The sequence below is a fragment of the Ranitomeya variabilis genome, chromosome 3 (genome assembly GCF_051348905.1).
Source record: "Ranitomeya variabilis isolate aRanVar5 chromosome 3, aRanVar5.hap1, whole genome shotgun sequence".
In the NCBI taxonomy this organism is placed as follows: domain Eukaryota; kingdom Metazoa; phylum Chordata; class Amphibia; order Anura; family Dendrobatidae; genus Ranitomeya; species Ranitomeya variabilis.
This window is the reverse complement of record NC_135234.1, coordinates 338,153,530-338,167,311: the sequence shown is the minus strand read 5'-3', so window position 1 is coordinate 338,167,311 and position 13,782 is coordinate 338,153,530. Positions and strand designations below refer to the sequence as shown.

The window sequence follows — 13,782 nt, the reverse complement described above, 5'->3', positions numbered from 1 at the left end:
GCAGGGCAGTCAGTCTCAGGCGGGCTGTCTAACACATATCACCTATGAAGTCTTGGGAGGCAATTGCGGGAGAGGGGCGTCTCTAGGGTCCCGGAAGAACTCCAGGCCTACCCGACAAACGGGTGCCGTTCTAACCGTAACATCAGGGAGGGACGGACGATTAGAAGAACATCATTTAATCGAGTTGTGAGGGAACTTAAGAAACAGACACAACAGTTGTGGGGTACTTTCCGTAAGCACAGCAGGGGAGGACTACAACACATAGCGCTAAGAAGGAAGGCACCGATTTCCACCTGCGAAGAGGACTCTGGAGGTGCCATTGGACCGGCCGGACTTGCGCAGCCTGGTGAGCCGTACTCTGGACTGAGGACTCAGAGATCTCCAGTAAAGAGGTAAAGAGACTGCAACCTGGTGTACTCGTTATTTACCGCGACCTGCACCCCACAACTGCACCGTTACAACACGACTTATTTCACCGGACGTCCCCCACTGACGGACAGGGCCACGGACCGGGTCTAGCCACCGTGACAAACTTAAGACTGAGACCTAGAGGCCCGGCTCCGGGTGCCCCTCGGCCCTGCGGCGGTGTGGGGGCGCTCCAACTTGGCGTCACGAACAGGATCTACTTAAGGAATCAAGTAATGATTGTGAGGAATCAGGTCATGTGTGCCTAGGAACTGTGATTTACTGTGCTTGGACTGTATGTAATTGCAAGGACTGTGCTGCGCCAGTTGCCGCCAAAATCCGCCGCCATTGCAGCGCTGAGGAGAGCGCAGGGAGAGAAGAGGGGCGTGGAGGGGGCGTAGGCAAGCTGGAGAGCGCGAACAGTAATGGCCGCCCAGTCTAAATATTTCTGTGTCCTGAGGACGTGCCCGTCAACAGCCGAGGTCCGCCTCCTGATCCTGGTCGGAGGGTGGAGACCATGGGGACGGGGCCGCCCACGGAAGAGGCCGCGGGAAGAAGACGCGGAAAAGGAGGAAAAGATGGCGGCACCACGAGCACCACGCGGGGCTGACCCGGCCCGGCCTGAGGCGGCACAGCCTGAGATAGCCCCAGAAACGCCAACGCTGCGGGATCTGACCCTCACAGGGCCACCGATGGGCCGACCCCCTCTGCCGCTGTCTGAAGAATGTGTGGCTGCAGCCGAGGCCCGACAGCTAGCCCGCCGGCTGAAGGCCGATGCCTGCGTATTTACCCGGCTAGGCCAGCCCACAGAGATCAGATTGTCTCCTGTTGCTTCCCACCTGACCGCGGCTGAAGGCACGCTACAAACGCCGGGCCTGAAGATTATGCCGGACGCCGAACATTTACGGCGTCTGATGGCAGCCTGGCGGAGCCGGCCCCAGCCTGCAGAGCAGGTTAACTTGGTAAGTGCTCCGGAGATTCCGCCATCGCACTGGGGTGTTGTGGTGGCCTTTAATCCTCAGTATGGAAGGGGAGTGATCCAGGAGATCGGGGAGCCGATACAAGTCCGCGTAGACCGGGAGGAGGTGGAGCCTTGCAGCGGGAGGATCGCTCGCGATCTGGAGCCAGGTGATGCCGTCACCTACACCCGATGGAGGAGGGCTACGGGAGAGGCTGGCTGGATGGCGCGAGGCGTGCAGCGATGCATTGCCCTCCAGGCCGCTGCCGGAACACCAGAAGGGGATGATCCAGTGGGGAAAGCAGCAGAGCCCGGCCCCGCGGAACCACGAGAAGCCCAGCCTCGCCATGCCCCGGAGGGACGTGTGCGCCTGCCAGTAAGGAGGACCTCCCGGCGAGGGATTTTATCACTGCTGGGACCGGAACGGCGCCCTGGCTCACCCGAGCGGTCTGTTGGCCTGGTGAGACCGGATAGGAGACCACCTTCCGCTTCACCACAGTAAGGTTTTACAGTTTCTCTTAACTGTAAATAGTTAACTCTTTTCTGCTACAACCCGCTCAGGGTTAACCCCTTTTATGGATCCCTATTGTTTTGTTTGCCTCTTTTCCAAGAGTTTTTGCACAAGTTTTAAAAAACTGAGAAATCATGAACAGTGCATGATCAGAACTTCGTTGTACATAGTTTGCACCTTATTAAAGGCGCTCCCTACTGGTTTTACTTAGACAAAAGACTCTTTGCGAAGATACCGCACTGGAACCTTTGATGAGTAAGGACTGGTAGCCTGAGAAGATGTGCTACCTCACAGAGACTTGGTCCTCTCTTAAAGGGGATGTTCATTTGATGCACGTAAATGGTGATATTGCTTTAAGATCGGTAGCAATAATGTCAATGGAAGGAAATGATGATAATGTTTACATGAGAAAAGTTATATGTGTTTAACTGGTTAAATGTGAAGAAATATTGATAATGTTCTCTGAAAGAAAAAGTAGAAGGAAGAAATGAGAAAGGTTAATGTTGTGAAAAGAAGATAGTTGATAATGTTGATAAGAAAAGGGGGGGGGGATAGAAGGTAAACCCTGCGTTCCCCATCGAAAGTTAGTAATGTGTTACTAAGGACAGAAAGTGAACCTGTAAGGGTTAGTGGGTGAGTCCTTATAGGAGCCAAGTAGAGCCGGCTCAGTGTTCTCGAACTGAAAGAAAAGTTATGTTCTATACTGTGTATAGTAGCTGAAAAGGCAGTAGGCCCTGGCTGAACGGGGCGGTCCTGTAACTGAAAGGAGAGGCAGTAGGTCTGGTGCCGATAGGACAGGCGGTCCTGCAGATATAAAGAAGGAGAATGAAAAAGTTGAAATACCTTATAATGTGATTATAGGAAGGTCTTTAATGGACTAAGAGTGTATATCCTTAAAGGCAAAGTTAAATTATTGTTCAATAATGTTTGCACTTAGTAGAATACCCGGTTGGGTAAGAAAAGTTAATTGTAGCATGTTGCTATGATATTTTACCATGTTTGTAACGTTTAAGTGTCCTTACCTCCCATAAAGGGAAGCCTGTTCAAATATGCTTATTGTTATTACACTCAACAAAAATTGTATGTCTTTTTGCTAACTTGTATTGTTGTTTTCTTCCCAGTCCCGGAGTACTGTGTTTAACCAGGGGGGAGTGCAGCGCCCCAGAGTCCTGGTCGTTGCAGTACTGTGGCTCCGCCACTATGGGGAGCCATGGTGCGTCCGATGGCACTGAAGGAGTTCATCTGATCAGGTATCACAGACACCAATACATTTCACAGCCGGGCCTCCGGGGGGAGCTAAGGGTTCTATTCATTAGGCCACTCCCCACCATAGTGGGTAAACTAGGGGTCAGGCAGGAAGTTAGATCAGAAAGCTGACTGGATTGGACGAAGCAACACTCAGTGGCAGAGGGTGTTGTGGAGAAAGAGACAGTAGGGTCTCTGTCAGGGGTGGGATCCTGACAGAGGCTTGGCATTGGAAAGAACGTAACGGGTCCGCGCCAGCTCCGGGAAGCGGCGGGACCCAAGAAAGGACTAGAAGCGAGATAGATTGTGCTGAGTGAGAAACGAGATCAAGCGATAGGAGAATCCCAGCAGGGGTCGTGCTGTAAGACCGAAGCAACACCCTACTGAGGCGCACTACCGGTGGCCGGAACGCCGAGGGAGTATTATAACATTCAGCTTCAAGCAATACTCTAAACAGCGGCAGGGCAGTCAGTCTCAGGCGGGCTGTCTAACACATATCACCTATGAAGTCTTGGGAGGCAATTGCGGGAGAGGGGCGTCTCTAGGGTCCCGGAAGAACTCCAGGCCTACCCGACAAACGGGTGCCGTTCTAACCGTAACATCAGGGAGGGACGGACGATTAGAAGAACATCATTTAATCGAGTTGTGAGGGAACTTAAGAAACAGACACAACAGTTGTGGGGTACTTTCCGTAAGCACAGCAGGGGAGGACTACAACACATAGCGCTAAGAAGGAAGGCACCGATTTCCACCTGCGAAGAGGACTCTGGAGGTGCCATTGGACCGGCCGGACTTGCGCAGCCTGGTGAGCCGTACTCTGGACTGAGGACTCAGAGATCTCCAGTAAAGAGACTGCAACCTGGTGTCCTCGTTATTTACCGCGACCTGCACCCCACAACTGCACCGTTACAACACGACTTATTTCACCGGACGTCCCCCACTGACGGACAGGGCCACGGACCGGGTCTAGCCACCGTGACAAACTTAAGACTGAGACCTAGAGGCCCGGCTCCGGGTGCCCCTCGGCCCTGCGGCGGTGTGGGGGCGCTCCACAAACATGTGCCGACTAGACATGCGTGGCCTCGTTCAGTGAAAATGAATTGAGCAAGGTCGGACACGTTTACTCGGAATGTGGCCAGAAGTATACAAATTTCATACTTGTGTAAGCGTGAATACTAAAAGTGTGCAGTGCGTGCACTGTGAGAATTCAGAAGCCTACAGTCACATAGAGTCACTGCAGACTTTCATCTCAAACCTTTAATTATAAAATGAAGCCCTGTAGTATGCCATTACTAACAGTGTGTAACAGAGGTGTATCTAGGGTTTCTGGCACCCAGGGCAAGAATTCATTTTGGCGCCCCCCCCATACCCCCCCCCCCCCCACCAAGGACATATGCGATTTGCACACTTAGGCCGGAGTCACACTACAGCGTGATACGGCCGAGTCTCGCAGGTTAAAAACAAGCTCTGGCACCGCCACTCCGGAGCGGAGCGTGCAGCTCCATGTATTGCTATGCGGCTCCGCTCTGGAGTGCCGGTGCCAGAGCTTGGTTTTAACCTGCGAGACTCGGCCGTATCTCGCTGTGTGTGATCCCGGCCTTAGTCATGTACCGACAAGCTGCTCTCCCTAATGCTCTCAATGATCAGTGAAAAACTGAGAGAAGCAGGAAGAGAAGCTCGTTGTCACAGTACAAGTATAAAAGTCGCATATGGGTGAAGTGTCCATGTGACGACTACTGGTACCTGCAGAGCTGAATCCTGACATTGCAGACTGCTGAATTCTCACAACTAATGCACTGCACACTTTTAGGATTCTCCCTTGCCTGTGGACAGTCATGTCAGCACAAAAATGCGATTTGTATACCTCTGGCCACATTCCGACTAGATGTGCCCGGCCTCACTCAGTTCATTTTCATTGAGTGAGGCCACACATGTCTAGTCAGCATGCGACCGCATGTATCTAAATCGCCAGCATGAGAGAATCCTGACAGCGTGCAGGGCGCACTGTGAGAAGTCAGAAGTCTGCAGTCACAAAGAATAACTGCAGATTCATCACAAACCTGGACATTCCCTTTAATGCTCCTAACATAAATAAAAACATGAGTTAGTTAGTATCACAAATAACATTTACATCGAGATACCTTATAGATGATGTTGTCTCTGGAGTCATTCTCCTTCTTTTCTTCATCTTGTCCAGATCCCATGATGCGTTTCTCATCCACCGCTCGTTGCTGCAGACTTCCATCTTCTCCGCTCTTTTGCAGAAAATTTCCACATGATACCCTTAAAGATACAAGTGTCATTAAAATGCTCCTGAATAAAAAATTGCCCCTCACTATATTGTCTGCACAAAATATGACCCCCACATTGTCCCTCTTATGGTACATGCTCTTCACACTGACCTCTCCTTTCCATACCGGCCCCTTCTTCACACTGTCCTCTCATACTGTGTCCACCTATAAGGGCCAGTACTTATACTGTACTATATCATCACACTCCCCCTCCTTGGTACACTGTCCCCTCCTGGCTGTGCCCTCACACTGTCCTTCCATGCTACACCCCCACTATTCAATTTCTATTCTGTGCCCACTCACTTTTGTCCCCCCATACTGTCTCCTCACACTATTCCCCTCCCTCCTCATACTGTCTCCTCTCACATCCCCCTGTTCGCCATACTGTCTGCTCATATATTTACCCCCTCACTTTCTATACTAACTGCTCACCTAACTCCCCATACTGTGTCTGCACACATCCCATCACCCTCACTCCCCGTACTCTGTCCAAATACATTTTTCACATCTCTCCTCATACTGTGCCCTCATTCTCCCATATTGTTTCCTCATACATGCCCCCCATTCCCTCATACTGTTTCCTCATACATGCCCCCAATTCCCCCATACTGTTTCCTCAAACATGCCCCCAATTCCCCCATACTGTTTCCTCAAACATGCCCCCCACACTGTTTCCTCATACATGCCCCCCATTCCCCCGTACTGTTTCTTCATACATGCCCCCCATTCCCCCGTACTGTTTCCTCATACATGCCCCCCCATTCCCCAACACTGTTTCCTCGTACATGCCCTCATTCCCCAATACTGTTTCCTCATACATGCCCCCAATTCCCCAATATTGTTTCCTCATACATGCCCCCCATTCCCTCATACTGTTTCCTCATACATGCCCCCCATTCCCCCATACTGTTTCCTCTTACATGCCCCCCATTCCCCTATAGTGTTTCCTCATACATGCCCCCCATTCCCCCGTACTGTTTCCTCATACATGCCCTCATTCCCCGTACTGTTTCCTCGTACATGCCCTCATTCCCCCATACTGTTTCCTCGTACATGCCCTCATTCCCCCATACTGTTTCCTCATAGATGCCCCCCATTCCCCCATACTGTTTCCTCATACATGCCCCCCAATCCCCGTACTGTTTCCTCATACATGCCCAATTCCCCCATACTGTTTCCTCATACATGCCCCCAATTCCCCCATATTGTTTCCTCATACATGCCCCCCATTCCCCTGTACTGTTTCCTCATATATGTCCCCATCTCCCCTTTTGCTCTTCATTTTGTGTCCTCAAATCTCCCCCACACATTAAATCCCCCATCCCCACTCCAAATCTTACCCCACACGTAATAAATTCCCCCATCCCCAAATTCCCCCCACACATAATAAATCCCCCTATCCCCACTCAAATTGTCCACACACATATTATTTTCCTCTACCCCACCCCCTCATTGCTCTCTTCACCACCTCCATCATTGCCTTCTCCGTCACACCCATCATTGCCCATTTCACCACCTCCAGCATTTCCTCCCCCAATCCCATCATTGCCCTTTCCACCGCATTCATCATTTCCTCCTCCCCCACCATCCCCATCCTTGCCCATTCCACCACTTCCATCATTTCCTCCTCCACCACCATCCCCATCATTGCTCTCTCCCCATCAGCCCCATCATTGCCCTCTCCTCCCCCACCATCCCCATCATTGCCCTCTCCCCGTCAGCCCCATCATTGCCCTCTCCTCCCCCACCATCCCCATCATTGCTCTCTCCCCGTCAGCCCCATCATTGCCCTCTCCTCCCCCACCATCCCCATCATTGCTCTCTCCCCGTCAGCCCCATCATTGCCCTCTCCTCCCCCACCATCCCCATCATTGCTCTCTCCCCGTCAGCCCCATCATTGCCCTCTCCTCCCCCACCATCCCCATCATTGCTCTCTCCCTGTCAGCCCCATCATTGCCCTCTCCTCCCCCACCATCCCCATAATTGCCCTCTCCCCGTCAGCCCCATCATTGCCCACTCCTCCCCATCATTGCCCTCTCCTCCACCTACACACACACCATTTACTTCTCCGCACATTCCCCTGCAGCGCGCCACACACACGCACACCCCTCTCACCTCTCCTCACGCTCTGCCGCAGCATCTCCATCGCCTTCCTCTGACACAGCCGGCCGCTGAATGATGACGTCATCCAGCGGCGCGTCTGTGTGAGAGGAAGTGCAGGCAGGAAGCAGGAAGACAGATTGCTGCAGCTCCGCTGCTATTTTCTCTTGTAGGCAGCGGAACTGCAGGGATTTCTCCATGCCCAGCACAAAAAACAATTAAAAACACTAAAATGCAAACAGATACCTATACAGATGCTATCTTTCCCTGAGGAAGCCGCGATACGCGTGGGATTCTATCCCACACCTTGTTCCCCCTTTTTTGTCCATGCTGGCTCCGTCTCCAACATTTGGATCTTTGGCATCAGGGTATATCTATCTTTAGACTCTGGCATCTTTCATCTTTGCCGTCTCTATTTGCCTTCTTATTGCTTACTCTGCACTGCAGTTTTTCTGCTAATACGTTATTAAGTATTTCCCTGAATCCATATGGTATTGTGACATTGGTTTAGTCATATGTATTTTTCATCTATATGTTGTTTGGACAGATGTATATTAGGACTGATGATTGACTATTACCTAGGAGCCAGTTTCTGCATATTTTGCACTTTTTGCATTTTTTGTACTTTATTTGCATTTATTCTCTCGGGGGGATCTTTGGTGTGAGCTATCATTGCCCCCACATTAGGGCATGATCTGTGTATAGGTATCTGTTTGCATTTTAGTGTTTTGAATTGTTTTTTTGTGCTGTGTATTTCTACCAATAAAGCTTTTTTGACTTTTATACAATTTAAGGTGTTCCCAATATATAGGCATGATCTTTTTCTTTGTTGTCTCATGTCTGCTTCCAAGCCCATGGTGAACTCTCTGGCTGATAATTAATGTGTGGTGCCCTCCGTTTTTCTTATCATTATCGATTTCTCCCTGCCCGCCGCAGCCACCCTGCAGTGGCACACTTCCACCTCCACACATGTTGGGAGCCAGCGCTCTGCAGCTTCTCTGTGCTGGCTGTCAGCTTGACAGTCGGCACAGAGAACAGCTGACTCCCAGACCGGGGGCGACAGTATGCAGCCGCCGGGGGAGACACTGCAGACCGCCACATTAGGCGGCCCGACTGCGCCCCCTGCCGGCTGCGCCCGGGGCACATGCCCCGGCTGCCCCCCCCAGATACACCACTGGTGTGTAATTTTATGCAGGTTCCAGCAGTCATCACATGGCCACTTCACTCATTTGCGATTTATTTCCAATCTTACGCTCATGTGACCACTAGCTTTTGTCCCTGCTTCTCTCAGCTTTTCACTGAATTTTCACTTACAGAATTAGTAAGAGCAGCTTGTCAACTAAGTATGCAAATCGGATATGTGCTTGAGGGGGAAGGTGTCAGACTTAATTCTTGCCCTGGGTACCAGAAAACCTAGATAGACATCTGTATGCAGGTATCATTTTAATAAATTTTCTATGACCTGTATGCCTATATAGACGGCTTAGGAGAGTAGATCCTACATTGCCAGGAGTATTGTAAGGCATATAAATCTCCTTACCTAAATTGGCGCTCTCCATAAGAAACATTACCTCTTAGGTCCCAGGGTTCATGGTGAGAATGCTGCTGCCGCCCCACACTCGAGTGCTCCCTGAGGAAGCTCATGTGAAACGAGAGTTGGAGTGTGGGGAGGCGGCAGAATTCTCACATGAACCCGGGTGAGTAACTTTCTCCAATACCCCTTCACTTTTTTTTCCCAGAACTTATACACTGCTCATAAAAAAGGGAACACTTAAACAATGGAATAAAACTCCAAGTAAATCAAACTTCTGTGAAATCGAACTGTCCACGTAGGAAGCAACACTGTTTGACAATCAATTTCACATGCTGTTGTGCAAATGGAATAGACAACAGATGGAAATTATTGGCGATTATCAAGACACACTCAATAAAGGAGTGGTTCTGCAGGTGGGGACCACAGACCACATCTCAGTACCAATGCTTTCTGGCTGATGTTTTGGTCACTTTTGAATGTTGGTTGTGCTTTCACACTCGTGGTAGCATGAGACGGACTCTACAACCCACACAAGTGGCTCAGGTAGTGCAGCTCATCAAGGATGGCACACCAATAGGAGCTGTGGCAAGGAGGTTTCCTGTGTTTGTCAGCATAGTGTCCAGAGGCTGGAGGCACTACCAGAAGACCAGCCAGTACACCAGGAGATGTGGAGGGGGCCGTAGGAGGGCAACAAACCAGCAGCAGGACCGCTACCTCAGCCTTTGTGCAAGGAGGAACAGGAGGAGCACTGCCAGAGCCCTGCAAAATGACCTCCAGCAGGCCACAAATGTGCATGTGTCTGCACAAACGGTTAGAAACCGACTCCATGAGGATGGTCTGAGTGCTCGACGTCCACAGTTGGGGATTGTGCTCACAGCCCAACACCGTACAGGACGCTTGGCATTTGCCACAGAACACCAGGATTGGCAAATTCGCCACTGGCACCCTGTGCTCTTCACAGATGAAAGCAGGTTCACACTGAGCACATGTGACAGACATGACAGAGTTTGGAGACACTGTGGAGAGCGATCTGTTGCCTGCAACATCCTTCAGCATGACCAGTTTGGCAGTGGGTCAGTAATGGTGTGGGGTGGCATTTCTTTGGAGGGCCGCACAGCCCTCCATGTGCTCGCCAGAGGTAGCCTGACAGCCATTAGGTACCGAGATGAGATCCTCAGACCCCTTGTGAGACCATATGCTTGTGCAGCTGGCCCTGGATTCTTCCTAATGCAGGGCAATGCCAGATCTTATGTGGCTGGATTGTGTCAGCAGTTCCTGCAAGATGAAGACATTGAAGCTATGGATTGGCCCGCCCATTCACCAGACCTGAATCCGATTGAACACATCAGGGACATCATGTCTCGCATCATCCACCAACGTCACGTTGCACCACAGACTGTCTATGAGTTGGCGGATGCTTTAGTCCAGGAGACCATCTGCCGCCTCATCAGGAGCATGCCCAGACATTGTAGGGAGATCATACAAGCACGTGGAGGTCACACACACTACTAAGCATCATTTCCTTGTCTTGAAGCATTTCCACTGAAGTTGGATCAGCCTGTAACTTCATTTTCCACTTTGATTTTGAGCATCATTCCAACTCCAGACCTCCGTGGGATATTAGTTGTGATTTACATTGATCCTTTTTAGGTTTTATTGTTCTCAACACATTCCGCTATGTAATGAATAAAGATTTCCAACTGGAATATTTCATTTAGTGATATCTAGGATGTGGGATTTTAGTGTTCCCTTTATTGTTTTGAGCAGTGTATATATCTTCACTGGTTCCCTCTTGATATTTATTGGCACATGCACTGAATGTACTTGCCTTATGTAGCCACCAAGCTACAGATACTATATACTTTCTAGTGCACTTGCACTTTCTGTGTTTACCTGGGTTTACAAACCATATACGGTATATTAATATTTTCATTTTGTATGCATATTATTCAGTTTGCATATTTTTGTTACATTGATATTTAATTATTTTGTCACAGATAATTCTCATACATTTGATCACTTGTGGGTCATGGTGTCCTTGCCTCCTCTTTTTTTTCTTTGTCTTATAAATGGTTTGTATTCTATCCTAGTATGTCAATTAGTGTTCTATTAATAAAGTATTTGGTTCGAATTTTTGCTTGTCATTTGTTTATTCAATGCAGATTTTTAGGTTTATAGTTTCAGGTCTGCTTGAATGAGTGCTTGGTTTCAGCTTATATGCTTCACCTTAAATGCTTTGTGCCTTTGACATTGGGTTATTTTGCTACTACTATAGGTTTCAACCTCAAAACTTCTGTTTGCAAATGGAGTGTCTGTTTTGGCATATTATCCTAATGTCAAATGGAAAAGCTCATTAAAGAGTAGATTCAGAGTAGATTCTATGGTTGGTACTAAAGTTCCAGTACTCTTCCTCTCTGAAGGGGCAGCACGGTGGCTCAGTGGATAGCATTGCAGCCTTGCAGCGCTGGAGTCCTGGATTCAAATCCCACCAAGGACAACATCTGCAAGGTGTTTGTATGTTCTCCCCGTGTTTGCGTGGGTTTCCTCCGGGTTCTCCGGTTTCCTCCCACATTCCAAAGACATACTGTTAGGGAATTTAGATTGTGAGCTCCATCGGGGACAGCGATGATAATGTGTGCAAACTGTAAAGCGCTGCGTAATATGTTAGCGCTATATAAAAATAAAGATTATTATTAAGAGGCCTTTTGCATAGTTGATGAATATGAAATTCTGTATATTTGTTCACTTATTCCTAGAATTAGAGCTGAAACACATTGAGAGCGATGGAATGGAATAAAAGTCCAAAGACTATTTGACCTGATATTGTGTGATCACACAAGATATGTCATACAAATAGGAAGTCTCAAATAAGACTCACCAGTGTCAAAGCCTCAATTTCAGCATCTACTTCCGACAGACACTTGTCCAACACCAGTTTCCAGTTTTCCACCTCATCAATGCGATCTGAAAGTCGGGTACGGTTGTCCTCCTCATCCCATTTAGTCTAATCAAGAAGTACAGTTTGTTTATTCATTGTCACCGTAAGATATCATGCTCCAAACCACAACCAAATTCATTGTAAAATATCATAAAAGGAATAATGTAACAGTGATGGGACCAAAGGGCTGTCAAGCTTCTTCTAAATAATATCTAGTAGACACGAACCATCCACATAAAATGCACTTTATCTACATTGTGTTCTGAGTCCAGTTGGCTTTTTCAAGACGTTTTCTACGGTACGTTCAGGTCTGTTCCATCTGTGTCTCCATTCAGGGCCTCTGCAGCAGATTCTGTCATGTCTGACAGCAAAAGTAGCGCGGCGTGCTACACTGTTTTTACAGTCAAAATGATGGCCTCCTCATTGAAACCTTACAGACAGTAGATCTATTGCCAGGTGAAAATGGCCAGTTATTGCTCTTATTTTAATCTCCCTTCATCCAGAGTATGGTAATCTTTTTTTTTATCCACCATATAGTTCCATAGATACGGGTCTTTTTGATTAATGATAATTATTTATGGTCTTCACCAAGGGGGCATGTTCAAAGGGTAATAATGCAGAGCAAAAAAGTCACTGAAAAAATACTATGCCCAAACACAAATACACAACAAAATGCAGCAGACCCCCAAGATTAAGGCAGCACAGGTGCAAAATACCAATGACACAACCACTTGCAAACCCACCACACATCAAGGGGTGGCTGTCTAGTATTCCAAATGCACACAGGTTTGCATAGGGTGTCATTCACACCATTATGTGAGATGCGCTGCTGTCCAGATAACAGTCTATTACCAACACCCCTAATAATAGATTAGGCAGGGTGCCTAGTACCATAAGTATTTAGCGGAGGGACTCAAGAGACAATGAGGACCCTTGACGTGGGAGGTTGTGAGCTTGTGTATTTTGACCAAAATATAGACCAATAACTCATGCATTATATCCATCTTTGTGGCACATTTTTCCATTTTTATGAAAGGTCCAGGCCGGACCTTTCAGTGGAGGCTGGGTGATTTGGTGTGTCTGCCTATGGGGTGTACTTATGGTACTGGACAGTCCCCTGATCTAATAGTATTGGCATCTGGACAAAGTGCATCTCAGGTAGTGGTGTGCGCTTGGTATACTAGGCAGCCACCCCCTGATATATGGTTTACATGCGGTTGTTATATTAATATTTTGCACCCGTTCTGCCCTCGCCATTATCATGGGGTCCTGTTGTGCATTTGTATTTGGGCATGGTATTGGTATGTTTGGCTTTCTTTGCCTTTTTATTTTCTTTTTTTCAATAAACTATTAATAATGCAGAGAAACCTAAAGACATGATCCCAAAGACTCCTGTGAGCCATACCTCCTTGGTAAAGACTATTAAAATTAGCACTAGATTAAAAAGCTCATATTTCTGGAATTGTATGGCAGATTTTAACAAAGAAAAAAACTGAATTATCATGGGAGCAATGGGAATAAAATAAGAGCAAAAACTGATTATTTGGGTTATTTTTGACCCGGTGACAGGTCCGCTTAAGCCAGAATCCATTTATCATATCAGGAAATTCAAATCCAAGTGAAAGGGAAATAAGGTGCAGTACACCGGACTGGCCACTAAGCAAGGGGACCCCATGCTATTTTTTTTTAATTATTTAAATAATTACAAAATACAGCATGGGTACCCCTCTAGTCACAATAACCAGCCTTGCTAACACTGACAGCTGAGGGTTACAGCCTTCAGCTGTAAGTTTAGCCTGG

General features: G+C 48.2%; 1 protein-coding gene and 1 long non-coding RNA gene across 4 annotated transcripts in view; one reads left to right on the top strand and one right to left on the bottom strand.

The window, feature by feature from the left end:
• LOC143815974 (uncharacterized) overlaps positions 1-13,782 on the top strand; it is a 241,873-nt gene that overhangs the window by 44,220 nt on the left and 183,871 nt on the right. The gene's annotated exons all lie outside the window — the stretch shown is intronic.
• TEKT2 (tektin 2) overlaps positions 1-13,782 on the bottom strand; it is a 67,479-nt gene that overhangs the window by 26,308 nt on the left and 27,389 nt on the right. For all 3 annotated transcript variants that reach the window (XM_077295823.1, XM_077295822.1, XM_077295824.1), the window contains one exon: positions 11,923-12,048. In XM_077295823.1, coding sequence (XP_077151938.1) covers positions 11,923-12,048 — 126 coding nt within the window. The remainder of the gene's footprint in view (positions 1-11,922; positions 12,049-13,782) is intronic.